The 27,769-nt window shown below is 44.4% G+C and overlaps 1 protein-coding gene and 1 non-coding gene across 10 annotated transcripts in view; one reads left to right on the top strand and one right to left on the bottom strand.

Moving 5' to 3' along the window:
* The window catches only part of AGBL2 (AGBL carboxypeptidase 2), a 48,269-nt gene extending 26,301 nt beyond the window's left edge, over window positions 1–21,968 (top strand). For 3 of the 9 annotated variants that reach the window (XM_058688971.1, XM_058688972.1, XM_058688969.1), the window contains 10 exons: window positions 366–1,148; window positions 2,660–2,816; window positions 7,253–7,379; window positions 7,978–8,078; window positions 9,087–9,217; window positions 12,936–13,002; window positions 15,059–15,184; window positions 15,665–15,784; window positions 18,869–18,958; window positions 20,496–21,219. In XM_058688971.1, coding sequence (XP_058544954.1) covers window positions 366–1,148; window positions 2,660–2,816; window positions 7,253–7,379; window positions 7,978–8,078; window positions 9,087–9,217; window positions 12,936–13,002; window positions 15,059–15,184; window positions 15,665–15,784; window positions 18,869–18,958; window positions 20,496–20,669 — 1,876 coding nt within the window. In that variant the 3' untranslated portion in view covers window positions 20,670–21,219. Of the gene's footprint in view, window positions 1–365; window positions 1,149–2,659; window positions 2,817–7,252; window positions 7,380–7,977; window positions 8,079–9,086; window positions 9,218–12,935; window positions 13,003–15,058; window positions 15,185–15,664; window positions 15,785–18,868; window positions 18,964–20,155; window positions 21,220–21,510 lie in introns of those variants that run through there. The other 6 variants (XM_058688976.1, XM_058688973.1, XM_058688974.1 and 3 more) reach the window with 5 other exon arrangements.
* A 430-nt stretch (window positions 21,969–22,398) lies between these two features.
* Window positions 22,399–22,510, bottom strand: LOC131488927 (U6 spliceosomal RNA). Its single transcript, XR_009250313.1, has one exon. It is a non-coding gene; the product is annotated as a U6 spliceosomal RNA (small nuclear RNA).
* Between the last annotated feature and the right edge of the window lie 5,259 nt (window positions 22,511–27,769).

Genomic DNA, 27,769 nt, shown 5'->3' with positions numbered 1-27,769 from the left:
TCTCCTCCATAGTGGTCATGTCCAGGAGGTAGCTAACAGCCAACAGAGGGCTCTGGCTTCGCTGCCATTAGGTGTGGTTCTAGAAATGTGTTGAAGTGGTTGGGAACTGCTACTGAACACTCCAGAACGATACTAAAAAACTCACAGAGCTCCAAAATACCCCAAATAAACTTGGTTGACCCATATTTCTTTCAGCCTAATGTATGAGTTGAGGAACTAGGTACACTAGAAAATTAATGTTTGAGGTAGCAGGCTTTCCTGTTGAAATAAGATCTATTTTTGCCCAGGTAAAACATTTTTTAAGCTTTGTTTTTTGAGGGGGGATGTGGTGTTACAGAGATATTCTTCTATTTTCTCCACTACAGAGATACCTATGAGTATGAGCTCACCTTGCGAACTGACCTCTACACAAACAAACACACTCAGTGGTTTTATTTTCGAGTGCAGAACACTAGAAAAGATGCCACCTACCGCTTCACCATTGTCAACTTGCTAAAACCCAAGAGCCTTTATACTATAGGGATGAAGCCACTCATGTACTCCCAGTTGGACGCCAAGACCCACAACATTGGCTGGAGAAGAGAAGGAAATGAAATCAGGTACTATAAGAACAACAGGGACGATGGGCAGCAGGCCTTTTACTGTCTCACATGGACCATTCAGTTCCCACACGACCAGGACACTTGCTTCTTCGCACACTTCTATCCATATACATACACTGACTTGCAGTGCTACCTGCTGTCAGTGGCAAACAACCCTGTCCAGTCTCAGTTCTGCAAACTCCGAACTTTGTGCAGGAGCCTTGCAGGAAATACCGTCTACCTGCTCACCATCACCAACCCATCCCGGACCCCTCAAGAGGCAGCTGCAAAGAAAGCTGTGGTCTTGAGTGCCAGAGTCCACCCCGGAGAAAGTAACGGCTCCTGGATCATGAAAGGCTTTTTGGACTTCATCCTGAGCAACTCTCCAGATGCCCAGCTCCTCAGAGATATCTTTGTCTTCAAAGTGGTTCCTATGTTAAATCCAGATGGAGTGATTGTGGGGAATTACCGGTGTTCATTGGCTGGAAGGGACTTGAATAGACATTATAAAACCATTCTGAAGGAGTCTTTCCCTTGTATCTGGTACACCAGGAACATGATCAAAAGGTGAGCCCCTTTATCTGTTGATCTTCCTCCGAATGCTGTGAGTGCTCTCTGATGGGTGCGAGGGCTCTCTTTGATGATTGATTGATGGCAATCAGATACGGCTTGAGAGAGAGTCTGCCATTCTCTTTGCAGTCACATGAGTTCGTTCAGTTTCAAACATTTAAGTCATGTTTTGTCTCTGGGGTTAAACTGAACATGCAACATTTCTGCCAGGGGTTGTTTGACGTATAAGTGAAACAATGGAATAGAGAGGTCAGAAGTCAGAAGTCCATAGGTCTTTGTCAGGAGGCCTGGCGAATAATAATAATAGTACCTAACTACTAGGCAGTGTTTGTGTATAGGGGACAGGCGGTATTCTCAGTGCTTTACAGATACGTGACCCGTGTAATCTTCACATTAACCCCCTGAGGTAGGCACAATCAGTATCCCCATTATATATGGTGAGGAAACTAAGGCCCAGAAAAAAGTCACTTGGCCAAGGTCATAGAGCTAATAAGCAACAGAATAGATAATTTGAATACATGCTCTCGGGTTCCAGAATCTGAGTTCCTTATTACCTCTTATATTTCATCGCATAAAGAAAGAATAATAAAAAAGTCAGGTAATATTTTCCAAGCCTGTGTGAAAGCAATTGAAGGCTATGATGTAATAGTACCCACCTTAAAGGAAATGAAACTACAGCGTGTAAGATACGTGAATGCATACACCCTCTAACCTTATCTGTGTGAGAGGGTGGGGGGAGTGTTGGGCTGGCAGGCAAGATGGCTAGGGGCATGTGCTTGGGAGTCAAGACAGGCCTGGCTTTGAGACGTGGTGTTACTACTGGCTGGTTCTGTGACCTTGGATGTGATTGCACCTCTCTGCACTTCAGCTTTCTCATCTGTAGAGGAGGGTAATCTTACCTGCCTTGGGTGGTTACTTAAGAGAATTAGATGAGGACCCTTGTCATCTGTTTAGCGCAGTGCTCAGCACATTGTAAGTGTGTGGCATTACTGTCATCCTCTTCATCCTATCATTATCATCATGGAGAAGGTGACCGTGATGGAAGACTGAGGAGGTGTCCTGGGTGAAGAGGAGACAAAGAGGAGCTGAGCCTTACAGGAACCGGTACTGGAAAGTCAGGGACCCAGGCTTTCTTCGTTTCCCTTTTTCATCCCTCCACTTACAGCCTCTTCCCTTCTCTTTCTCTTTCCCCAGGTCTGCCCCCAGAGGGGGCTTTCTTTCAGTTGATTTCCTCCACTTCCTTGTCAACTTATACAGGGCCTACCCAGGACCCCTTTCCACATCAGGGTGTTTTCATTTCAAGTCCCTCTGACTGGCAGGGGTGAGGAGTGCTGGTGGCATGTTTACAGCAGTAGCCGAGGGTGGGGACAGGGTCATTTGAAGGGGTTGGCATTTTCTTTAGTGGGAAGGTAGCAACAGACATACTTAAGGAAGAGACTGTAAAAGATCCTTGATTATTTTCATGCATCTGGATGTCCACTAAATCTTTTGTTTGCCCCTCTCAATAGACTTCTTGAAGAAAGGGAGGTTCTCTTGTATTGTGATTTCCATGGCCACAGCCGTAAGAATAATATCTTCTTGTATGGCTGTAATAACAATGATCGCAAGTACTGGCTTCATGAGCGAGTCTTTCCTTTAATGTTAAGCAAAAATGCGCCAGATAAGGTAAGCACACAAGGTAAGCACATAAGGTAATCTTCCGTCCATTGACTAAGGAGGAAAGGAGTTCGCTGCATCCTATATGTAGTGTTTGATCTGCCACTTCACATTTCTTTTCATTATCTTGGGTAAATCCCAGCAGCCTGGACCTCAAGACTTTACTCTGGTTTTCGTTTACAATATAATGATTCAACAGTTCTCTACATTATTCAATGTTCATCGTAACTGTACCCTTAATCCGCTGTATCTATTTCACCCATCCCCTGCCCTCCTCCCCTCTGCCAACCACCAGTTTGTTCTCTGTACTTAGGACTCTGCTTTTTTGTCTCTTTTTTCTTTGTTTTGTTTTTTAAATTCCACATATGGTTGAAATCATATGGTACTTGTCTTTCTCTATTTCACATAGCATTTTACCCTTTAGGTCCATCCTTGTTGTTGCAAATGGCAAGATCTCATTCTTTTTTATGGCTGAGTAATATTCCATTGTGTATCTATGCCACATCTTCTTTATCCATTCATCTATTAACAGACACTTGGGTTGTTTCCATATCTTGGCTGTTACATATGGGTGCAATAAACATATGGGTACATGTATACCTTGGTATAAACATATGGGTGCCATAAATATATGGGTACATATATATCTTTTTTGAATTAGTGTTTTTGTTTTCTTTGGGTAAATACCCAGTAGTGGAATTACTGAGTCATATGGTAATTCTATTTTTAACTTTTTGAGGAACCTCCATACTGTTTTCCACTGTGGCTGCACCAATTTACATTCCCACCAACAGTGCATGAAGGTTCCTTTTCCACATCTACACCCACCCTTGTTATTTCTTGTCTTTAATTCTAGCCATTCTGATGGGTGTAGGTGATATCTCATTGTGGTTTTGATTTGCATTTCCCTGATGATGTGTGATGTTGAGGATCTTTTTATGTGTCCATTGGCCATTTGTACATCTTCTTTGGAAAGGTACTTCAAGAATTTAGAAAGATGTGGCTTTAAGAATTACTCTGTGTACATCCACAAAAGAACAGATAAATAATATATAGTATATCCACACAATGGAATGTTATTCAGCAATAAAAAAATGAGGTGCTGATATGCTAAGACATAGGTGAATCTTGAAACATGCTACGTGAAAGAAGCCAGACCTAAAAGGCCACATTTTTGTGTGATTCCATTCTATGAAATGTTCAGAAGAGGCAGATCTGTAGAAACAGAAAGTAGTGATTAGTCAGTGGGGAGGGGGAGGTGGCCTGACTGCTAATAAGTACTGGGTTTCTTTTTGGAGGTAATGAAAATGTTCTAAACAGAGAGTGGTGATGGCTGCACAACTGTAAATATACTTACATCCTTGAATTGTGTACCTTAAATGTGTGAATTTTACAGCATGTGAGTTGTATCTCAATAAAGATGATATTTTTACAATGTTTTTTTAATGTTTATTCATTTTTGAGAGACAGATACAGACAAAGTACGAGCAGGGGAGGGCAGAGAGAGAGAGAGAGAGAGAGAGAGGCAAAGAATCCCAAGCAGGCTCCAGGCTCTGAGCTGTCAGCACGCGGGGCTCAAACCCACAAACTGTGGGATCATGACCTAAGCTGAAGTCGGACGCTCAACCGACTGAGCCACCCAGGCGCCCCTCAGTGAAGATGAGTTTTGAAAATTGTTCTGGCTGCTTTTCCTGGGCACAAGTTCAAATTCTTAGTAGGTAACTTATTCTCTTTAATCCTGTGCGTGGCAGTGGAAGAAGGGATTGAATGATACACAAAATACTAATATTATATGAGTCTCCACAGAAAAGTTTATATAAGACAAGATTACAAATAACTGTAAGATAGTAAATGGCTAATAAAAACAACTTAAAAGTCTTTACCAGTTGGCTGAGTAACAGCTCTGACAGTTAGGCATAAACAGAGGATCTGCATTGGCTTAGGCGTTGGTTTTCAGCATCATAAATAGATCCACAAAACATAATTTCATTAGAAAGAAGACATTAGGGGTGCCTGGGTGGCTCAGTCAGTTAAGTACTCAACTTTTGATTTTGGCTTAGGTGGTGATCTCATGAATCGTGAGATTGAGCCCATGTCAGGCTCTGCACTGATTGGGATTCTCTTTCTCTCTTTGCCCCTCCCACACTCACATGTGCGCTTGCTTTAACAAATGTTTGTTTATTTTTGAGAGAAAGAGAGGGAGTGGGGGAGGGCAAAGTGAGGATCTGAAGCAGGTTCTACACTGACAGCCAAGAGCCCAATCTGGGCCTTGAACTCACTAACTGTAAGATCATGACCTGAGCTGAAGCCGGTCACTTAACCGACTGAGCCACCCAGGTGCCCCATCAAATAAATAAACATTTACCAAAAAGAAAGAATAAATGAGGTTGGATTTAGAAAAGTTTTTAAATGATAGTGCACATTTTCTCCTATAAAGATATGTGACAAATATTTTATATCTACTATTCTTACATTAAAAAGAAAGAGGAAGGGGCGCCTGGGTGGCGCAGTCGGTTAAGCATCCGACTTCAGCCAGGTCACGATCTCGCGGTCCGTGAGTTCGAGCCCGCATCAGGCTCTGGGCCGATGGCTCGGAGCCTGGAGCCTGTTTCCGATTCTGTGTCTCCCTCTCTCTCTGCCCCTCCCCCGTTCATGCTCTGTCTCTCTCTGTCCCAAAAATAAATAAAAAACGTTGGAAAAAAAAAATTAAAAAAAAATAAATAAATTAAAAAAAAAAAAAAAAAAAGAAAGAGGAAGCTTTTCTTTCTCCCTCCATTTTTTTCTTCCTTCCTTCCTTCCTTTTCTCTTTGTTTTTAAAAAATCTTCCTGTCTGTGTTTGCTAGGGATCTCTTTAAATAAAATGGCATCCAAATATGTGTCTTGTTAAAAAAGATGTTTTTTAAATTAAAAATAAATGACATCCAGGGGCACCTGGGTGGCTCAGTTGGTTAGGCGTCTGACTCGATTTCAGCTCAGGTCATGATCTCTTAGGTTTTGGGTTCGAGCCCCATGTTGGGCTACATGCTGACAGTTCAGAGCCTGCTTGGGATTCTGTCTCTCCCCCCACCTCTCTCCCACTCACCCACTTGCACTCTTGGTCTTTCTCTCTCTAAATAAATAAGTATTTTTTAAAAAATTAGGGGTGCCTGGGTGGCTCAGTCTTGAGTGTCCGACTTTGGCTCAGGTCATGATCTTGCGGTTCATGGGTTCAAGCCCCACATCGGACTCTGTACTAACAGCTTGGAGCCTGGAGCTTGCTTCAGATTCTGTGTCCCCCTCTCTCTCTGCTCCTCCCCCACTCATGCTCTCTCAAAAAATAAAATAAAAACATTTAAAAAAAAGTTTTTTAATTAAAAAACAAATGACATCCAGAACCCAGTATCTAAAACAATTAAAAACAGAGCTATACTAAAGAGGGATGGCAGGCTTGGAACCTTGCCCATTCTGCCTCCTTCAGTCTTTGTGGCCTCCTTCAGTCTTTGTGGCTTGAGGCTCCTCAGTAGAACCCCTGGATTCCAGGGTGCACCACTTAAAAACCACTAGGTGGTGAAATGCCTTCCCACTGTAAAGCATTTTCAGCAGGATAGGATAGGTCGGGATAGGTGCCAAGTGTACATTACAAACTCCAAGTAAGGAAAAAGGGTTGGGGTGGTCATGAAGGACAATGGAGGATATTGAACTCTGAGCCAAGAACATTAAGTATGAGGAAGTGAGACAGTTCTAGGCAGATTATAGGGGTGAGGCATACCCAGATCATATGTAGAGGATAAACCCAACTGGATCCAAGGGCTCAAGTTGCAGAGGAGTAGAAAATAAATCTTAGAAATGTGGCTAGTGTCTTGAATGCCAAAGTAAGCCAGCATTCCCAAACTGGAGTTCAAAGAACCCTAGTCCTGCAAAATGACCCTGGAAAGGTAGGGAAGGGAAGGAAGGGTTCACGGGCAATAAGGAACAGAATTTACTCTCTCCCCTTTGGAGACTCACAGTCTACAATAATGAAATGCTTGGGAGAGGGGGTGCCTGGGTGGCTCAGTCGGTTAAGCATCTGACTCTAGGTTTCTGCTCAGGTCATGATCTCGTGGTTTGATGGGTTCAGGCCCCACGTTGGGCTCTGTGCTGGCAGCGTGGAGCCTGCTTGGGATTCTCTGTCTCCCATTCTCTCTGCTCCTCCTCCACTCGCGCTCTCTCTGTCTCTCTCAAAATAAAAAAAAAAAAAGGTCCTGCACAGGAAGACTGTGTAATTTTGTTAGCCCCTCATCCTCCTGACCAACATGACCATAGCACTAATTTTCTCCTCTGTAATCCCTTAGAATTATTACTATTTTATGGAACATACTTTAGGAAATAATATATAGACCCCAGGGAAACCATTCTTATATTAATGAGTCATTGGCATCTTATATTTGCCAGTTTATGATTAACAGAGGATTTGGGTTTCTCTTTAGTTCTCTTTTCATAGTTGTAATTTTAAGGTCCAAAAGTGCAAAGAAGGAACAGGACGAGTTGTAATGTGGCGGATGGGAATCCTGAACAGCTACACCATGGAATCTACCTTTGGGGGGTCCACACTGGGTAAGCTCTCTTTTGTATATCATAGGTCAGCATGACAAGGGGAAGCCAAGCAAAGCTCTGAGGACGTGAAGTCCTTTTGAATGTTGGGGAGATGATTGACCTAGAGAGTTTTCTTAACTGCGCCTTATGCCAAATTTGACTAACCCAAATATGAGTGTAAAATATAACACTTGGTGGGGCAGTATAGCCCCAAATATAATACTTGATGGGGAATCAGGCAGATCTGGGTTTGAATTGCCTCTCCATTTCCAAGTTGTGTAATCCTGGCTCAGTTACTTCATTTACTCTTTGAACCTCATTTTTTTTTTTTTTAACTGGCAATAAAAGTAGTACCTGCATTATAGGTACTACTTAATGCACGTAAAGCCCTTGGCATAGTGCCTACCACAGAGTAAAACTTCAGTAATCATGGCCATCATGATTGGAAATTTTTTCATTGTCAGATTCTTCTGAACCAAACCAGATCTAGAAGGAGAAAGACCCTGTCCAGAAGCACAGTATTCTAGAATCAGAGGTGGCGTTTCTAAGGAGCTATTCATAAATTAGATTTGCATTTGCTTATTATTTAATGAGAAATGTTTATGAATTTTTTTTTCAGGCAATAAAAGAGATACTCACTTTACTACTGAGGATCTAAAGTCTCTAGGTTATCATGTTTGTGACACCCTTCTGGATTTCTGTGATCCTGACCGAACCAAGGTAAAAATGGGGTTCAAGAAATGTGGTGGTGCTACTGTGATCAGTTTCACATGGGTCCAAAGTCAGCCTACTGAGATTATAGGTGGTCTTTATTTTCCTCTTAATATCGTTCTGAAGTTTTTATAATCAGTAAAAGAAAGCCCCCAGCCTGCACACTGTCCACAAATAGCAACCTCATAACTCACCAAGAATATAGAAGCCTTCATGCCAACCCTCCTTCAGCACACCTCTCCCTCATTTTGCATTCCAGAAAAGCAGGAGTTCTTCCCCTTCTCTGAAACTAACCCTTCCCTTTGTGCACCCACCAGCCCCTCAATCCATGGCCTCCCTAAGGTCTTGCCTTATTAATTACCTCCTCCCTTTTCTGTGTCCTCAGTTTTTTCCTCTTCTTACTTCTTTTTTTAGTTTATTTATTTATATATTTTTAATATTTATTTACTTATTGTGTGTGTGAGGGGGGGGGGGTCAGAGGGAGAGAGAGAATCCCAAGCAGGCTCCAGGCTGTCAGCACAGAGCCCGTTGGGGGCTCGAATTCTCAAACTGTGAGATCATGACCTAAGCCAAAATCAAGAGTTGGACACTTAACCAACTGAGCCACCCAGGTGCCCCTTTAATAAAAAAATATTTAAAAGAGAATCAGCCACAATACAGCCTGTTATATCACATCTGCCATAAGCCAAAATCTGAACAACCCCATTCTAATGTTTCCTTCCTTGCTATTTACAAAAATACAATAAATCAGACCGTTGAATTGTTTAAGAAGTTTGTTATTGTCCATAGCCAGGGAAAAGCACCTAAGGCATAAAATTCACTGATGTTCTGCCCGAGAAACACTTTTACTGCAGCTCATGTAATTTATATGTTAACATGTCCTTAGAAGCAGAGGTTACCACTCACACATCTTTATGTCCCCAGCAATAAATAAAGTGCCTTTCCGCATATGCTTAGTAAATATTTGACATATAAATAAGTGAATAATCAAAAATGTCCTTTTATTGATTTCCACAGTTCATACAGTGCCTAACAGAGCTTAAAGAGCTCTTACAACAAGAAATCCATAAGAAATTCAATGAGCTTGGACAAGATATGGATTTAGAAGGAAGTTGGAGTGACATCTGCTTGTCTGACATTGAATCCAGGTAATGAAATGAAACTTCATTTCAAAGAAAAACCAGAGAGGGGCACCGGAGTGCCTCAGCCAGTTAAATGGCCAGCTCTTGGTTTTGGCTCAGGTCATGATCTCACAATTGTTGGTTTGGAGCTCCGTGCTGACACTGACCATGTGGGAGCCTGCTTGGGATCCTCTCTCTCTCTCTCTCTCTCTGCCCCTCCTATGTACGAGAGCACTCACTCCCTCCCTCAAAAAAAAAAAAAAAAAAAAATCCACAAGGAAAAACCAGACAAGTTCTATTTTTTTATTGTTTTCGTTTGCTCTGTTGTTTTGTTGGTTGAGCCAAAGGTGCAAAATATTGAATAAATTGTAGTGCACTTAAATATATATCATTTCTTCAGCAACTACGTATTGAGTGCCTGCTCTTTGACAGCATCTTTTCTAGGTTAGGGAGATGGGCAGGCCGTGCGTGTAGGGCCTTGAGGCAGTTGTAAAGCCTTTGTCTTTCACTCCAAGGGAGACGAAAGCTTTTGGAAAGTTTTAAATAGAGAAGTGTCGTGTTCTGACTTGGGTTTTAGTTTCAGTGGGAATACCCTGGCTGCTATGTGGAAAATAGATTGTAGAGAGGAAAGGTGTAAGCAGGGACATGCATTTGGAGGCTCTTGCAATAATACAGGTAAATGCAGGTGGTGGTCTAGACATGAGTAGTTGTAGTGGTTGGGGGTGTATGAATTGGTTGGATTCTGGATATATTTTGAAGTTTCAAACATTAGGATTTTCTTTTTTTTTTTTTTTTTTTTTTTTTTTTTTTCAACATTTATTTATTTTTGGGACAGAGAGAGACAGAGCATGAATGGGGGAGGGGCAGAGAGAGAGGGAGACACAGAATCGGAAACAGGCTCCAGGCTCTGAGCCATCAGCCCAGAGCCTGACGCGGGGCTCGAACCCACGGACTGAGAGATCGTGACCTGGCTGAAGTCGGACGCCCAACCGACTGCGCCACCCAGGCGCCCCACATTAGGATTTTCTTATGGATGAGATATGGAGCATGAAAGAAAGAGAATGAGTCCATAATTGATTGGATGGAGTTGCCTTTTAAGTGAGATGGGAAAGATTAAGGTGGTGGAGAAGGTTAGGGGAGCGGTGAAGGTCAGGAGGCTAGTGTTGGACATGTTCAGTCTGAGATGTCTATTAGGCATCTAAATGGAGATATTAAATAGGCAGTTGAATATATGAGTGTGTAGTTCGCTGGAGAGGTCAAATAGAGTCATCATTGGATAGATGATGTTTAAACCTTAAGACTAGGTGAAATCCCAAGGGAGTACGTGCAGCTCGAGTAAATAGGAGGTCCAAGTCTAAGCAGGGTACACAGCGCACAGGCCACAAAGATAGGGAGGATCCAGCAAATGAGGTAGAAAGACCAGGACCCTACAATGGCTGACAGGCTATAGGATCTAGCCACCTGACACCTTATAACCTCCACCCTCACCCTTTCACACACCTCTCTCTATGGCTACACTGGCCTCATTCTTCTTCAGACTTGCCAGGCCCTCTTCTGCCCCAGGGCCTTTACACTAGCAGTCCCAGCTGCCTAGAATGCTCTTCCCGCAGATACCTACATGGCTCATTCCTTCACCTCCTTCCAGTCTTTGTTTAAATGTAAAATTTGTCAATGTGGCCTACCCTCATTACTCTAATACTGCCACTTGCTCCCCTGCCTTTGCCCTCCTGCCACTATTCCCTATCTCCCTGAGGTACTCTACTTTTTTTCCATAGCATGTTATCACCTTCTGTCTGTCTTAGGTCATTTACATCTCTATTGTGTTTATTATGTATTATCTGTTTCCTCCTATTGGATGTAGGTCCCACAAGGTCAGAGATCTTTATTTTGTTCACCTCTGTATCTCATGTGCAGAGTACCCGGCACATAGGGAGAGCTCAATAAATATTTGTTGAATTAATTTAGTTTGTAAGGTCTCAGCCCCACACTCATAATCTCTTCAACTATTTTAGGAAGCCTACCAGGTGGGTGAGTATCTGACAGGTGGGCAGGAACACCTTCTACTCCAGCTTACTGGCCAAGGTGCCTCATACCCATCCCAGCTGCCCTCAGTCAGAAGATTTCTGGGCTGGACATGACAGAGGCTGCGCTGTAGACTGTGGTGGACAGTCGAAGGCTCTCCTTCCTACTCTCTGTGGACATAGAGTTGACATCTGGGCCCTAAAGCAGTTCTGCTGGCTGAGTCTCCCAAATGTGTCCTTAGGAACCTCAAGTCAGACCATCAGGCCAGGCAGTGTGCCCCATTCACCACGTTGCCTCTTCCACTCTTCCAGAATTCTTTGCCTTGCTCTCCAGGACCACTGCATGAACCACTCTTCATCTCAGCCTCAAAAACAAAATGCCCCTGCATGTCAACCTCTTGGTACCGAGCCCGGGGGGAGTCCACTCCGAAACAGGGAGACTGCATCCTAGCTGGCTTAGCAGGGACACATTTAGTTAAGATACATTTAGTTAAGAATTATTGAAACCATTTTGCCGGCATCTGAACAGGAAGCCAGCTATCACGGGCCTCCATGGGTCTCCACCTCTCCATTCTCACCATTACCCAGAAAAGCAGACTGCGAGTGTCCAAGCCCAGTTTGAGTGTGCCCTGTGTGTGCACGTCCATGGTTTTCAACGTTTTCCGTGGCATGCCGCATCTAATGTTTTTATCCCGTTGACTAATAGTTTTCCGTTATCTCCAAAAGGGACTTCAGAGACTATTATCCAGTAGTGGATAATATTCCTATTCCTCAGACTAGAAAAGCCTTTTGAGAACAGGGAATTGGGAATTAGATCTGAGAAGAGAGGGTGTTCTTCCCGCTGTCTTACCGTGGGGTTCCTCATTGTGGACTGAAGGGAGGGAGGTGGAGCATGAACAGGATGAAAGTCCTGAGCAAAAGAATGGTTTGAAATGCTCTTTTCCCAGGAGATCTGAGTTTTGTGCCTAAGACACTTTTTTGTACATGGAGGCCATGTTCTAGAGCCCAGCTCTGGCTTCTGGCCACGCACACCCCGGGAGAGGGGGATGTATAATGGGACACTTAAACAATGGACATGATGAAGGACACAGGGATGGAGAATCCAAGTCCTCATTCATCCTAGCCCTTGAAGGAAGGGGGAGCTGACCCTCTGTGGGGGAAGACTTCAGATCCGTCTGGACCTGCATCCACAACTTTTGAAGTGGGAATTGAGATAATAAAAGTAATATTCCCGTAGGTAATAACCTACAGATTCCTTGTTATCAAATATGTTTATGTATATATTCAACGCAGTTTTAAAGAGTACCCGGGAGGCTCCTTGCTCTCTGAACTGGACCTGGCCAGACAGGAATGAATGAAACAAGCCCCGCTTTCAAACAAATCATAGTCTGTTATTCTCTAGAGCTGCACAGCGTCCCACAGTCACTGCCATGGGCAGCTTTGCCCACCTGGCCAGTACTTACTTTGCCACATGGATTACAGACTCCTTGGGGCCAAGGGCTTGGTCATGCTCATCTCTGCGCTCGATGCCCTGCCTGGCACGTAGTAGGTGTTCAGAATGAATGAATGAATGTGCTTGTCCGGAATTGCTGGTCATTGAAATGCAGGCACTGGGAGCAAATAGCAGACTGGATATTCTACTCCCACGCTGCCAGTCTGGCAAATGTATATGTCCTAGACATTAATAACAGGCATCTCCCTTTCTTCTTTCCTTCTGGAAACAGCACCAGTGGTTCTGATAGTTCCCTCTCAGATGGTCTCCCTGTTCACCTACTGAACGTAGCAGATGAGGTAAGATTATCAGACTCTTCCACTCAGGAAGTAGCAGCCTTAAGGAAAGCATGAGTCTCCTGGATAATTTGGTGGAATTTTCCAACTATCCTAGAATCTATAGAAAATATAGCAATAGCATCCTAACTGGTTACCCTGCCCTGGAGTCTTTCATTTTGTCCTTTATCACTTTCCTTTTATTTATTTATTTAAGTGTTTTATTTATTTTTGAGAGAGAGAGAGAGAGAGAGAGAGAGAGAGCAAGGGAGGGGCAGAGAGAGAGAGGGAGACACAGAATCCAAAGCAGGCTCCAGGCTCTGAGCTGTCAGCAGAAAGCCCGATGTGGGGCTCAAACTCACGAATCCTGAAATCATGACCTGAGCCAAAGTCGGTTGCTTAACTAACTGAGCCACCCAGGCGCCCCTATTTATTTGTTTTTAATAACTTTCCTTTGAAAATCTAGGAGAAAAAAATGTGAAGACTCCATGTTGACTACAAAGTCAACAAAATTTTTTAAAAAGTTTAAAACTGAAAAGCATCTTTTTTAAAAAATTGTTTTTACTCTTGAGAGAGAGAGACAGAGTACGAGTGGGAGAGGGGTAGAGAGAGAGAGAGAGAGAGAGAGAGAGAGAGAGAGAGAGGATACACAGAATCGGAAGTGGGCTCCAGGCTCCAAGCCATCAGAACAGAGCCCGACATAGGGTTTGAACTCAGGAACCATGAGATCATGACTTGAGCCAAAGTCGGACATTTATCCAACTGAGCCACCTAGGTGCCCCTAAAAGTGAAAACATCTTAAGAGATAGAGGTTGTCTCTTGATCTTGGGGTTTCAAGCCCCATATTGGGTGTAGAGTTTACCTAAAAAAACAAAAACAAAACTATTTCAAGAGATAGAGGTTGTTAAAAAGACCCATACTTTAAAAAAAAAAAAGTGTTTCTTTTTTTAAGTTTATTTTATTTATTTTGAGAAAGAGAGAAGGAGAGAGGAAGAACATAAGCAGGGGAAGGGCAGAGAGAAGGGGAGGGAGAGAATCCCACGCAGGGTCTGCACTGTCAGCTTGGAGCCCGAGTCGGGGCTTGATCCCATGAGCCATGAGATCATAAGCTGAGCCAAAATCAAGAGTCAGATGCTTAACCAATTAAGCTAGCCAGGTGCCCCAAAAAAGTGTTTTTTTATTCATATAGTTTTAGATAGTTTTTTATACTTCCATGTATTAAATTTTCTTTGCCCCATCTCATTCACAGATCTTATTACATAGATGATATATTTGTTGTGGTTCATTATGCACATAATTTCATAGTTGCATTAATAAATACCTCCATCATACAAGGCACCTGGGTGGCTCAGTCAGTTGAGTGTCCATCTCTAGATTTCAGCCTCGGTCATGATCCCAAGGTCGTGGGATTGAGCTCCACGTCAGGCTCCGTACTGAGCTTGGGATCTGCTTGCTTAAGATTCTCTCTCTCTCCTCCTCTGCCCCTTTATCCTACTCACTCTCTCTCAAAAAAAAAAAAAAAAAAAAAAAAAAAGGAAGAAGAAGAAATAACTCTCTCATAGGGTGAGATTAAGGCTGTGTCAGATGGAGCCTGCCAAATCAGACTGGACCCTATAATTTTTTCAGCTGCATTTACAACATCGATATAAGCGTCGCCACTCAACAGGTCCCTGGAAAATCAGTCCTGAGCTTCACTTGCTTAATTATTAAAGCCACCTTGTGTAACAGCCAGACTGACTCTTAACTACACACCCGATATCAGTATTGTCTGTACCTGACATTATTGCCATAAGTAATCTGGTTTCATATTGTAAAGCACAGATATTTGGATATTGATATAGGTGTCCCTTTGGCAGCATACCTGCAATAGTGGGATTTGGGGGTGTTAAATGGGGAGCGGACTCTGGTAACAAGGCAACTGAACTGTTCGTCCTCCGAGCCAGCAGCAGTTAGGCACCGTGAGGGCCCACGTCCCGGGGCAGCTCTCCTGTCTTGAGTGTTGTGTAAAAGAGTGCTGCACGCAGGTGGTCATTTCCTCCGGAATCCTCAACGACTAGGTTCTCTGTGCTTTTTGGAACAGTTGAATCAAAAGAAGAAGATGTATAAGAAGAAAAAAAAGAAGCTGCTTCAGACTAGGAAACAGCGAAATGAACAGTATGAGAAAAATAATTGGATGCAGGAGTTAAAGTTAACAGAAGATGCCCTGGTAAGAAGGCTCTGTTGCCTACTTCTGTGGTCTGGTTAAAGAGAATTCCAGAGCGGGAGCAGGACAGGGGGTTAACGTTTACTCTCAACCAGAAAGGGAATGGGGAATGGGGTAGAGGGAAGCTATTTTGAGTTCAGAGCTCTTCCATGGGTCCTCTGGACATCTCTGAGCAGATTTCCACCCTGGCCCCTGCACTACCCTCTGCCATGGCACTCTGGTCTGGATTTTGGCCATGTCTGGATTTCCAGAAGAAACGGGGGTGCTGGAGAAGTGGTGGCTGGAGCTAGCCCAGGGTTGCTGCGTGGCCGAGGTGTCAGGCCTCGTCCAGGCTGGCTCCTTCCCAGTCTTCTCCCAGCGGCCATTGTTTCCTAAAGATGAAAATGCTTTCCGATGTGGGCATTTTACTGTTGGGTGGATTGGGTCGATTATAAGTAGATTAATTGCAATGGATCAATTGAAAAATATTCTCTTTGCACTCAGTCCTTCCAGGAAAGGGCAGGGTTTGCTTCTTCTGCCCTGCAAAAACAGCCTACCTTTTTCAGAAATTCAGAGAATGCCAGTTCTTCAGCGATGAGAAATGAAAAACCAAGGTTGAATGAGGTAGTAGTTTTGCCTGACCTTTTTTTTTTTTTTTAACTTCCACATGGAGAATGTGTCAAAACTTTTAACTCCTACACAGAGCGCCTGAGTGGCCCATTTGGTTAAACGCCTGACTCTTGATTTTGGCTTAAGTCATGAACTCACAGTTCATGAGATCGAGCCCCGAGTGGGGCTCTGGGCTCACAGTGGGGAGCCCGCTTGGGATTCTCTCTCCTTCTCTCTCTCTCTGCCCCTTTCCCACTCTGTCTCTCTCTTGCTTGCTCTCAAAATAAATAAACGTTAAAAAAACACTTTTGGGGGGGTAATATATTTAAAGTGTACAATGTGATATTTGATATCTGTACACACTGTGAGAAGGTTCCCACCACTGAGTTCCCACCACTTCACATAGTTACCATTTTTTTCTTTAATAACTGAAAGTTTATGGTCTTTTACCATCTTCTGCCTATTCCCTCCACTCCCCAGCAACCACCATTCTACTCTCTGTTTCTATGAGTTTGACCTTTTTTTTTTCGGTTCCACACATAAGTGATACCAGGCAGTGTTTGTCTTTTTCTGTCTGGCTTATTTCACTCAGCGCGATGCCCTCTAATTTCATCCATGTTGTCACAGATGGCAGGATTTCCTTCTTTTTTAAGACTGAATAATATTATTTGCAAATATTTTCTCATTCCATAGGTTTCCTTCTGATTTTGTTTTTTTTTTTTAGGTTCAAAAAAAATTTTTTAAGTAATCTCTACCCCCAACATAGAGTTTAAACTCACAACACTGAGATCAAGGTTCACACGCTCTACCGATTGAGCCAGCCAGGTGCCCCTGCCTTCTGATTTTATTGATGATTTGCCATGCAGAAGCTTTTTAGTTTGCTCTAGTCCCACTTGTTTATTTTTGCTTTGGGGATCAAATCCAAAAAATCATTGCCTAAACCATTGTCGAGAAGCCTACCTCCTGTGTTTTCTTCTAGGAGTTTGACGGTTTCAGGTCTTAAGTATAACTCTTTAACCCATTTTGAGTTGACTTTCGTGTGTGATACAAGATAGGGGTACAGTTTCATTATTTTGCATGTGGACATCTAGTTTTTCCAATACTGTTTGTTGAAGAGACCATTTTTCCCTGTTGTAAATGCTTGGCTCTTTTGTAAAAAATTAATGCACCATATATTCATGAGTTTATTTCTGAGCTCTCTATTCTGTTCCGTCTTTGACTCTTTGTTGTAGATTCTCTGATTTTTCCAATTAGCACATCTGTCCCACAGGCTGAAGAATACAATAGCCCCCTATGTCACTCTTCCCTGTCAATGCCACCAGGAGCAGGGAAACATTAAAATCAGTGGGGACACTGACACTGCTTTGGAGTAGACACCACTGAAGTCTGACGACGGATATTGGTGGTTTGTGATTTTTTTACCCAGAGCATAAGAACAGGTGGTTTCATCATCTGTCCACCCCTGCAGTCAACAAATTGTACTGTGTGACCCCACATGCCACACGCTCTCCTGTGTGCTGGGAATGCAACATCGAACAAAACACCATCTCTGCCTTAGGGACCTTAGAGTCTACTGGGGATTTTAACAAAGAAGCAGGAAATTACATCACAGAGTAGGATGCAGAAGGAGCACAGAGGAAAGGCACCCAATCATTTTTTTAGTACTTTGGAATTATGTACCTATAAGATACTTGTGTTTTTTGGGGGGCACCTGGGTGGCTCAGTCGGTTGAGCATCCGACTTCAGTTTGGGTCATGATCTCGCGGTCAGTGAGTTCGAGCCCCGCGTCGGGCTCTGTGCTGACAGCTCAGAGCCTGGAGCCTGCTTCTGATTTTGTGTCTCCCTCTCTCTCTGCCCCTCCCCCACTCATGCTCTGTCTCTCTCACTCTCAAAAATGAATAAATGTTGAAAAAAATTGAAAAAAAAATTTGTGTTTTTGATGTATAAAAACAAGTTTTGGTGGGGCGCTTGCCTGGCTCAGTCAGAAGAGCATGCAACTCTTGATCTTGGTATCATGAGTTTAAGCCCCACGTTGGGTATAGGGATTACTTAAATAATAAACTTTAAAAAAAGTAAAAATAAAAAAATAAGGGCCGCCTGGGTGGCTCAGTCAGTTGAGCATCTGACTCTTGATTTCAGCTCAAGTCATGATTTCATAATTGGTGAGATCGAGCCCTGCGTGGGACTCAGCGCTGACACTGCAGAACCTGCTTGGGAGTCTCTCTCTCTCTCCCCTTCTCTCTGTTCCTCTCCTGCTCACACAAATGCTCTCTCGCAAAATAAATAAACGTTTAAAAATTTTAAAAATAAATAAGTTTTCATATAATAGTATACAACTCTTAGTAGACAGGGTGCAAAATAGGCCCTTTTCCTGCAGAATGCTACCCTGTGTTTAACAGTGACATAATGAGGTCTCACTCTGTCACACCAAAGAACCCCCACCGAGCTGGCTCTGTTAGGCATGGAGGGCAATTTGGTGTCTGGTGTGACAGTGGCAAGATCACAGCTTTCAAGTCCCTCTTGAGTTCAAATTCCAGCCTTACTGTCACTTTCCTTGAGTTACTGAACCACCCTGGGACTCAGTTTCTGCCTCTAAAATATTGGAGTAATAATCTCCACATCATAAATGTTGAGAAAAGTAGATGTGAAACTGTGTAAAATGCCTGGCATCTGGTAGGCAGTCCATAAATAAGTAGTTTCCTTCTTTTCTTTGAATTATTGTTCATTTGTGTCTTGACTCTCTTTCCGTGTTACAGCAGTGTAATGAATTAACATGTGTGAATAAAAAAAACACCTAGTGTAGGGGCGCCTGGGTGGTTCAGTTGGTTGAACATCTGACTCTTGATTTCAGCTCAGATCATGATCTCATGGTTTGTGGGTTCAAGCCCTACATTGGGCTCTGTGATGACAGTGTGGAGCATGCTTAAGACCCTCTCCCCCTCTCTCTCTGCCCCTCCCCTGCTCTGCTCTGACTCTCTCTCTCTCTCAAAAATAAATAAACCTTAAAAAAAATTTTTTTAAATGCCACCCAATGTATATTCTATATAATCACATTCGTGCAAGTGGAAAATGTAGTGAGAAAGTGCTCATCTATTTCAGTCACAGTTACATGGAAGAGACAAGGGCACCTCGCTGGACCCATCAAAAATGACCTCCTTGATTCTGACAAAGAATAAAGAGAGAATGCAGGTATGTCACTAATCTATATATACACACCTATACGCCAGCAATTAATTTGACTTGGTTTTCAAGTGCCTTGTGTGATCCAGGGGGGGTTGGTGATCCATGGTGCACAGTTCACCTCCTAGGGTTGGTGTTGCTCGGGGCACAGCTGAGGCGTTTTGCCCCCGCGCAGCTACTGAGCCCCTGGCCACCAGGGGGCGCAGCCCACGAGGCACCCCAGGATAGGAGGAATCCCTCCCCCCTAGAGCTCAAAGCTTGCCGTGGAGAATTTAGTTTTATTTCAACAAACATTCGTTCGGCGGCTATTCTTTTGTAACTCCATGGCAGCATTTCAGGTGAAACAGCGATAGTGAATAACGCATTGGTTCTCAGCCCTAGGAGATGGTAACAACAAACCCGGGCGCCGCCCTCAGTCTCAGTCTTGAGGTGTGCCTCCCGGCCAGTGTTACCAGTGATCGTTCGATACCGAGGATTGTGAATGGTTTCCTTTTTAAAAGGACTAAGTTAGAACGAGTTCATCGTTATCCCCTAATAACATCTCTCTTGCTCATTTGCACTGGCATATTCCTTCCTGAGAAGGAGGAAAAAGAAGTGGAGAAACAGCTAGTAAGCCGAGAGCTCTGGGTATGTCTCTGGGCGGGTGCTGCTCACGTGTGCCCGCGGCGAACAGCGTGAGCACCGCTGGAGTAACGTGGGCAAACTAGAGAGAATGGACGGCTCTCCCAGGGTGACGTCCCTGCTGGCTTCCCAAGGCTGCTGTTCGGGACTTCTCAGGTTGGCGCTCCCGGGTAGCCATCAGTAGCTTATGGAGAGTCTACGAGGGGCAGGGCCCCTTGAGGACTGTAAGACATAATCCCTCCCTTCAGTCCGCCATCCTCCGGGAGGATGAAGTCCAACCCCCGTGGCCTGACAGAACCGGGACAGCAGTGGGAAGAGAGGTACAGGTGAATCAAATCAGAGAGGATTTCGGTCCTGACAGGCAAATGAGCCACGAACTGCCCCCTCTCGTCTTCAGCATTCGCTCAGGACGTCACCAGGTTGCTCACACCTTATCCCACAGCTGAAACCTGCTAATTGGGCAATAACACGTAACGGGGGGTTCAGTTAAACCCAGATGGCGGGTGAATGCCATCCAGACCTCTACCTTCCTTTTCTTACAATTTCTGGTGGAACGTTTCTCTAACATGGGCGTTTAACTTGCAGGTATAGGTAAGCAGAAGTGAAAACAATGGGGCAGCCTCCACCTTGAAAGACTGAGTTCTTCCCTCTGTGTAATGTCTCTAGACAGCTTATGAAATGTAGTCGTTGAACTCAGGGCAATTAAAATATTGCCCACAGACCAACCCTTCTTCGGCTCTCTGAAGGATTAGGGCAAATGCTTGATTCCTCTGTGCTCTGGAACAACATCAATGACTGTACTTCGGCATTTGGGGAGAAACGCAAATACTTCTCACTAACTCCTCGTTAAACCAACCCCGACCCTAACTATGACTTCAGAAATCGCAACATAAAGTGATTCAACTTTTATATCTTGTTTGCCCAGACGGAGAAGCCAAGATCCACAGTGTCGTGCTCTCCCAAGAGAATCACAAACTCCAGCCAAGAGCCAGCTCCAGATATGAAGTCACACTGGTCCAGGAACAGATATCCTGCCACAAAGAGAGGCCGTGCCGCCATGACGGTGTACCCCTCCTTGCACATATACACGTACCCATAGGGGGCCTTGGCCACACAGTAGCGTCATTGGCAGTGGGGCTAGACACGTAATGAGGGGAGTTGTGTGACTTGGGGTACACTGCGTTGCGTGCTCATGGTGCACTGACCTTACGCTGTGTGCTTACATTGCATGCATGCCCTCGGGACTCATACCTCATGAATCAGGTTTTTTTTCATAAAGTGAAATTATATTATGATGTATACAAAAGCTTCCTTTATCAGAAATTGAGGTGTGTATTCATGAACCCACAGCACAGATATACCTCATTCTAACCAATAGATAGTCTTTCTAAAATTATGTGCAAATTAACTTTAAGAGCTCAAATTCTGTTTTAAACCTATTCTGGGAGTGTGCTGTGTTTAAAAAGTCTTGCGTCAAAGCTTTCTAGCAATGAATGGTCAGACTGTGATTATCAGATTGGCTCATGGTGGCTCATTGGCTCATACCACACAGAACAATTCGTGTATTCGCCAGTTTAGTCTTACATCTATTATGTTCAACACGGTTACGTATGTTTTTTAACCCATTGATTAAAATTCTTTCTCTCTAACCAGTTGTTTCCTTTGATTGATCGACTGCATAACCTTTTTTTTAACGTTTATTTATTTTTGAGACAGAGAGAGACAGAGCATGAACGGGGGAGGGTCAGAGAGAGGGAGACACAGAATCTGAAACAGGCTCCAGGCTCCGAGCTGTCAGCACAGAGCCCGACGCGGGGCTCGAACTCACGGAATGTGAGATCATGACCTGAGCCGAAGTCGAACGCTTAACCGACTGAGCCACCCAGGTGCCCCTTCGATCGACTGCATAACCTTAAGCGAACAGGTGTTTTATATTTTAGATCTCTCGTGAGCACCAAGCACAGTCAGCGGACTATAGCCTGTCATGTTAACAGGCTGGAGTCGTGTTGAAGAAGGGCCACTCTGGCTCATGCCAGGCCTCCTGCTCTGACTTTCCCCTCTTCCTGTCACATTGGATTGAAAGTTTCCTGGTGTGTTTTTCACCATCGCCTGTAAACTTCAGCCTCCACCCCTACCTGGATGACTAATGATTAGGACAACATGGCAACACAAATTTTATTACAATTCCAGTATCTGTGCCTTTTAAAAAAATTAATAGACTTGGGGCGCCTGGGTGGCTCAATCCGTTGGGTGTTTGACTTCGGTTCAGGTCATGATCTCGCAGCTGGTGGGTTCATGCCCCACGTTAGGCTCTGTGCTGGCAGCTCTGAGCCTGGAGCCTGCTTCCGACTCTGTATCTCCCTCTCTCTCTCTGACCCTTCCCCACTCATACTCTGTCTCTCCGTCTCTTAAAAATAAACACTAAAAAAATTATAAATAAATAAATAAAATTAATAGACTTTATTTTGAGAACAGTTTTAGATTTACAGAGAAACTGAGGAGACAGTACAGAGAGTTCCCCTATATTACCCACCCTTCCACCCTCCACATACACGGTGTGTCATTTAAAAAAATCTTTTTAATATTTTGAGAGAGAGCATGCGCACATGAACAGAGGAGGGGCAAAGAGAGAGGAGAGAGAGAATATCAAGCAGGCTCCACACTATCAGCATGGAGCCCGACGTGGGGTTTGATCTCACAAGCATGAGATCATGACTTGAGCTGAAATTGAGTTGGACGCTAAACCGACTGAGCCACCCAGGTGTCCCTATGTGAGTCCTTTTAAAGGGAATATCTGCTCGAGCTCTTTTTCATTTGTTTGTTTGGTTTCTGATATGGAACGCTTCAGGAATTTTCATCTCTTCCTTGCCCAGGGGCCATGCTAATCTTCTCAGGATCTGTATCCATTTTAGTATATGTGCTGCCGAAGCAAGCAGGCACCTGCCTGTTCCACACCTTACATCCTAAAACCTAAAGCACATCCAAAACCCCACTTTTTGTCCCTAAGAGGATATCTTTCAAGGACAAGTCCCCAGACAGCTACAAACTGCTGAGGGCAAACCTTTGTATGAAAGTTGTTCAGAAATACTTGTCTCTTTTGGAGAAAGTTTATAAAGAGCACCCCACTATGGTGATGTTTTTGGAATCAAATATCAGAATATACGATCAGATTTTTTTTAAGTGCTTTTTGAAAGCAACAAACTCCCAGGGGAGTGGGGGAGAGCTTCCTGAGAGATGTGGTCTGAATGCTAAGATATTGAAAGGGAAGAAGGAGAGAATCCATGTAATCCAGACACGGCCTCCACATCCAATAATTGCCAAAACATTGTGGCAGTTCCATTTTGAGACCTGCTCAGCTCACAGTCAGGCCTGCAGAGGGGTAGCTGTTTGTTTTCTTTAGAAGAAAGCAAGCCTTCCTGCTTGGATGGTTAGGAAGAAGTGCCTCCCCCCAAACACACACACACACACACACACACACACACACACACGCACACACACACACACACACACGCACACACACACACACACACAGATTTACATGCTGCAGCATCAGGCAGCCAGTGTGCCTTTCTCATTTTGCTTTTGGTAGGAGGTTGCAAAGGGTGCCTCTAGCTGGAAACTTATTTTTTTTAATGTTTGTTTATTTTTGAGAGGGTGAGACAGAGCATGAGCAGGGGAGGGGCAGAGAAAGAGGGAGACACAGAATCTGAAGCAGGCTCTAGGCTCTGAGCTGTCAGCACAGACCCTGACTCAGGACTCCAATGCATAAATTGTGAGATCACGACCTGAGCCGAAGTCGGACCCTTAACCGGCTGAGCCACCCAGGCGCCCGTAGCTGGAGACTTTATTTTATTTAATTAAAAAAAAATTTTTTTAACGTTTATTTATTTTTGAGACAGAGCATGAATAGGGAGGGTCAGAGAGAGGGAGACACAGAATCTGAAACAGGCTCCAGGCTCTGAGCTGTTAGCACAGAGCCCCTCGCGGGGCTTGAGCCCATGGACCTCGAAATCATGAGCTGAGCCGAAGTCGGCCACTTAACCGACTGAGTCACCCAGGCGCCCCACGTAGCTGGAAACTTTAAAATGACAAACTAAGGTAATTGATTTTGTATGAACATAATAAATCTCATGCTGCAGGAGAAACAACCCAAAGCATCTTGATCACTAAGAGTTAATCATGAGAACGGAGCATTTTAGTCGGGTCAGAGACCAACATCTACCTTATATTCAAGAGTTGTCAACAAAGGTTAAAGGCGGCAGGGTGTTGCCTGGCTGGCTTAGTTGTTAGAGCATGTGACTCTTGACCTTGAGCTCAGGAATTCGAGCCCCACCTTGGGCAAAGAGATTACTTAAAAATATATATATATATTTAGGGGCACCTGGGTGGCTCAGCTGCTTAAGTATCCAACTCTTGATTTTGGCTCAGGTTTGTGAGTTCAAGCCCCACGTCAGGCTCTGAGCTGACAGTGTGGAACCTGCTTGGGATTCTCTCTCCCTCTCTCTCTGCCCCTCTCCCTCAAAATAAATAAATAAATAAATAAATAAATAAATAAATATTTTTTCTAAAAAGGGAAAAATAATCTATATCCTATTTTGTCTATAAGTTAAATACACAATCACTAATGGTATGTTTTAAGATTCAAGAAGTATTTCAGGTAAACCTGTTTTCTTTAGAAGCCTTACTTTTGGGACCATGTAGTCACAACCAAGGTCCTGTGGCAGTACTCGTTTCTGTTTCTGGAGAAGTGGCAACTCTTGAAAGTGGTAGAAACAAGTCCAAACGGGTAAGGTGATGACAGTAAGCATTACTCTTAAGTTTCTGATGGAACATTAGATACAGGAACTCTGTATGGACACAGAGGCTCCTTAAAAAAAAAAATCTAGGTATTTTTTTCCCCCATTTGTCAATGCGATCTTTGGTTTAGTTATGTTGTCACTGGTTATGTTATGGTTTAGTTATTTTGATCCCAGCTTTTAGCAAAAATGCTACGCAGAAGGCTCTGCTTTGCAGAAATAGAACTGCTAACTTCTGGTTTTCCAGGTTGTTCTCCGACTAGTTCTGCTTTAATTACCTAGAATGGCAGAGATGTTTCCAGAGCACAGAGACTTGGAGCCTTCTGCACAGCATGGCTTTGATGCCACAAAGCCTACTCTGTCCTTTAAACTACAAAGACAAACTGTAAGGCATGGCTAGGTTTAGCTGAGCTACATTCCACCAGGGACACTTCTATTTCTTAGTGGAATATTCCTGGGGAAGATAAACTCACCCTTGTTCATGCTTGCCGAGGTCCAACATCTTTTATCCCCTTGCCCTCACCTCCATGCTGCCTGATCAACCACAAGGAAGCTCAGAGGTGATTTTCCTCTTTAAGCGGGTTCCAACTCAACTCTGTGCAGCTGGGTCACCAGCTGATTTCTCTGAGAAATCAGCTTCCACAAGACATTGGGTTCGGAAAGGCATTGTTTTAATTAGCGTGTCTACAAGACAAAGCTCTAGTGACAAAGCGTATACCACATGTCCAGAGGAACAGTTGCGCAGTAAGGGTCAAAAGAAAGGAAGATCCCTAAGAACATAGAAAGAAATAGTAACAACTTGAAAATCCGGACTCCCTGCTATACTTCTTCCCTAAGATATGTGCTACTCCCACAAATCCATCGGAAAGAACGCACTGAGCAGTGACTGACTTGGGAACGACCGAGAGTGCAGACGCGTGAGACGCCATTCCTGCCCCATGAAAAACTAAGACTTGTTCTGCGCTAAAGCTTTAGAACATGGTAGTGGGTTAAAGACAATCACCAACTTAAATTTAAAACACCTGGGTTTGAATCCCACCCAGGCTGGCGGGGGACGGGGTGGGGGGGTGCAGTTGCTCAACAGCTCTGGACCGTTCCGGTGAAATAATCTCTAAGGCCTCCTTGTTTTTCAAAATCACATTTTTGGGAACACTTCTCACAGCCGTCGCTCATGCAATAATGTGCCCGAAACAGCCTCCCTCTTCGGCCCGGGGCCAGCACCCGTCTCCTCTCTCCTCCTTGGGGAAACGAACACTCCGGTTGCTGAAAGGATAGCCCCTCCCGTCTTGCCCACGGCCAGATTTGGTCCAGGCCATCTCTCCTCCCGGTCCTTTGAACTGGCTATTCCCGGACCGACCGTAGGATTCGGTGACCGGAAATTACTTCAATAAACCTCTTGGCAGCCCAGCTCAAGCCCCAGCCGCTCTCTTTTCTCCCTCTTGGCCTCACTTGCTCCGCCATTCAGCTCAGACTCCGGGGCACAGATGTCAACCACTCTCTTGCCAGCACTCCAGAGTCTTTGCTCTCTGTCCTTCTGCCGCATCCACCTGGTAGTTCCTCGCCTTTGGATCAGCCTAGCCATCCCAACCATCTGTCTTCGCCACTCCTACACCCAGGCTGCCAACATGGCTGCAGGAAACCATGCCCCCAAGAGAACTGGGGCCACTGCTCATGGATCCCCTCCAGCCTCTGGAATTAACTCTCTGTTTCTGAAACTGAAGTTCCCTCATCCTTCCCCTCGCAGGGCTATTTCACACCACCTCCAGGTTCCTCAAGTGCCCTGTCCCTCCCTGTTACCATCACCCTGCCAGCAAACAACCTTACGAGGAGGTAGTGGTTGAGAAGGCAGGCTCTGGTGGGGTGGGGGTAGGAAGAAAAATTCAAACAAGTTCTGATCTGTCACTAGTGGGTTTGTTTATGTGTCGGTATTGGTAAAATGATTCTGAAACTTTTTCAGATGTATTCTAGGATTTGAGCAAACGAATACAAGAGTTGATGTTGAGTCAGATAGAGGGAGTGCTGGAGTTCTGTAACCATCACAGTGAAATGGACCAGGCAACACTCATCCTTGGAGGCCAAATTTAGGAGGAAATATGATGAGGAGGAGGAGGAGGAGGTTTTAAAGTGTCCACTCAGAAAACAAACAAACGGTCTACTCAGATTGCATATTAGTTCCAAGGGAAAAAATATTAACTATGTCATGGAGAAATTGGATGCACGTTGACAGAGTGACCACCGAGGGGCAGAAAAGAAAGAAAGATGTTCTCTTCCATCCGGCATTGTTCCATATGGTGCTTTGCCTGAATCTGCTACAGCCGTGCAGCCAACAAAGCTGGACAAAGTCGGCACCAAAGGCAGCAGAGCTGGAGGATGGTAAGGCCGCATCTCTGAAGGCGTCAGTGAGCCGCTGAATAAATTAACCAGTCCTGGAGATGCCCTGCGTCTGGACTGCTTGTTTATGTGAAGCAACAATTGCCTTTTCTTTGAATCTTGTTGTTGTCTTTTCTTTCCCTCTTGTGGATTGTACTTGAAATCCTTCTGGTTAGGAAAGGCAGCCAAATACACAAATTGGTGCACTGAAGTGGTCCAGGTGCTGAGGTAGAAGTCTGTAGGATGCAAAGGAAGGATTGGTGAGATCTGCCTGGGAAAAACCATCAAGACATTTCACGGGGTGCCTGGGTGGCTCAGTAGGTTAAGCCTCGGACATTGGCTCAGGTCGTGATCTTGAGTTCAAGCCCCGTGTCGGGCTCTGTGCTGACAGCTCAGAGCCTCGGGGCTGCTTTGGATTCTGTGTCTCCCTTTCTCTCTGCCCCTCCCCTTCTCTGTCTCTCTCTCTCTCTCTCTGTCTGTTTCTAAAATAAACATTATTTAAAAATTTTGGGGGTGCCTAAGTAACTCAGTCGGTTAAGCATCCGACTTCGGCTCAGGTCATGATCTCACAGCTTGTGAGTTTGAGCCCCACGTTGGGCTCTGTGCTGACAGCTCAGAGCCTGGAGCCTCTTCAGATTCTGTGTCTTTCTCTCTCTCTCTGCCCCTCCCCCACCCACACTCTGTCTCTCAAAAATAAATAAACATTAAAAAAATTTTTTTTTAATTTTTTTTAAAAACACACAAAACGACCAGTTTGGCATAGTGGGCTACTATTGAGCAGGATCTTTTCTTAAAAACTGATATATCACTGAGCTGAGTCCTGAAAGGTGACAAGTGTTTGGGAAGTGGGCACGGGGGTGGTGGGCATGGAGGGAGCAGGGAGAGCCAGTTAACGTTCCAGATCCATAAGGAACAGGGTGGACCCAGCGTTGGAGGCTGAGAGGGCTCAGGGCCATGTCACAGATGGACCATCCTGCAGAAGGGAGGTGCCGGGCAAGGGGACCAGCATGCTCAGATTTGCCTTATCATGGGC

This window comes from Neofelis nebulosa, chromosome 10 (assembly GCF_028018385.1).
Source record: "Neofelis nebulosa isolate mNeoNeb1 chromosome 10, mNeoNeb1.pri, whole genome shotgun sequence".
Lineage (NCBI taxonomy): Eukaryota > Metazoa > Chordata > Mammalia > Carnivora > Felidae > Neofelis > Neofelis nebulosa.
This window is presented reverse-complemented; position numbering and strand designations above follow the sequence as displayed.